A 1,670-nucleotide genomic window follows, 5' to 3' on the forward strand; every position below is an offset into this window, starting at 1 on the left:
ACTTTGACCTACTCTCATTCTTGAATAATAACATGAGTAGGAGTAACAGTGACTAAGTTACACAGATTTGACTTCGGTCAAAACAGCTGTCGTACGTTTTGGCTTTAGGTGGGCATGCAACTCATCGAGAAACCGGAGGTTCGCATCCCAAACTGTTGATTATACCCGCGTAGACTTTCAGGGAAGGATGTCAACAGTACTCTTGTAAAAACTGCAAATAAAAAGTTTTCATTTATCTGTAGGCGGTTACGGTGGTCACTCTGAACAGTCCCCCTCCTGTCCGGGTGCAACTCTGTATATATCAAAGTTGAGGAGTACTGAACTCGAGGTTCTCTCATCCTAGACCTCATCGGTGGTATATCTTGCTCATGCCGGGATTTGAACCCCGGAGCGAGCCTCGAATCCAGTGCCTTTCCTCTTTGGAATGGACTAACCAGACCAATTGCGCCCAGATAGAAGGTGAACTCTTTGAACACTAGTGTTGTGGATTGTCACCTAAGCGGTGGTGACAATTTTTCTTCATTAGTCCCCTGTTTCATTCGTGACAAATCTTTCCGGCCGGCAACCTAGTCCAGGAACTTGGAATGATGAACAACATAGATTGGGTGCGGATCAACGGCTTTTCTGATCAGTAGCTTAGATTGCGTACATCATTATCAGCACGGCACTACAATGTTCGCCGGCTCCCTCCTTTTTGAAATACATCGGATCATAACATACACACACATGCGCTCCTTTGATTATCGCTTTGGTTCTTTGGCGGGAGTTTCTAAACCGAAAATTATCGTGCCAATCACAGCAGGAACCACCTCGGGTGTGTAAGTCATTTTTGAGTTGGCTTGCAGTCTTCCTTTTAACCATCTACCATGATCAAGGAACCCTTCCGTTCGACGTAAGTACTGTCAATTACTCTAGACGACCAAGGACGGGTGGATGACAATTAGATCTTGGGTATCTAGCTAGCATTCCGATTCATGTATTGCGCTCCCGGGGTAGGGTTGCTGCCTGCTCTTGGGTGTTATGCTTTTTCATTCGCTGGCATGTTTCACTCATAGTATTCTGTTCAAAAATTCCAATATCTCACTGTTTTTCTATCCTTTCCAGTGTATCTTCCGACTCATCCATTCGACAGTCGCTCTCCGTTTCCGGCCAATCTGGCTGTTTGGATGTGTATTCCTGTCAGGGCGGATCGTCCTTGCATTCGAATCCTCCCTATTCGCAACAGCAACCGCTCAGCAATCCGGTAGTGGATCGTAAGCCGGACACTCTCCGACGACGTTTTCCCACGGAGCCCACTGTTGGCAGCGCACCCGCGTTTGCCTCCAGTATGGTAACTGCGCAGCAACATCAGTTGTCAGCAGCCTCTGTTCCAGATGTGGATTACCCTTTGCCACCGAAAAGAGCATTTACAGGCTCTGCTACAGTCCCTATCGATGCGAATTGTGGCCTTCTTGCACCTAATAGGGATTGTTCGAGAGTGGGGTAAGATGAACTTTTTTCTCACCATCTCAATATTACATCCCTTGTGCAATGCTTCACACAACTGATTTTCCGAACGGTGTGGTTAATAGACTCTTGGCTTAGCCGCGAATTTACTGACCGAGATATCCTAGGCCTGGTATCTCGATTGGTCCTGTCAAGGCTTGGGGGCGAGATGGCCCAAGTGGTTA

The 1,670-nt window shown here is 47.1% G+C and overlaps 1 protein-coding gene across 1 annotated transcript; it reads left to right on the forward strand.

Moving 5' to 3' along the window:
* Positions 1-1,104: 1,104 nt before the first annotated feature.
* On the forward strand, positions 1,105-1,482 carry T265_15916 (hypothetical protein; the record flags this gene model as incomplete). The annotated part of the gene is made up of 1 exon (XM_009179342.1): positions 1,105-1,482. A coding segment is annotated over one exon (375 nt), but the record flags the coding sequence as incomplete, so codon positions are not given.
* Positions 1,483-1,670: the final 188 nt, after the last annotated feature.

Source organism: Opisthorchis viverrini, assembly GCF_000715545.1.
Source record: "Opisthorchis viverrini unplaced genomic scaffold opera_v5_1979, whole genome shotgun sequence".
Lineage (NCBI taxonomy): Eukaryota > Metazoa > Platyhelminthes > Trematoda > Opisthorchiida > Opisthorchiidae > Opisthorchis > Opisthorchis viverrini.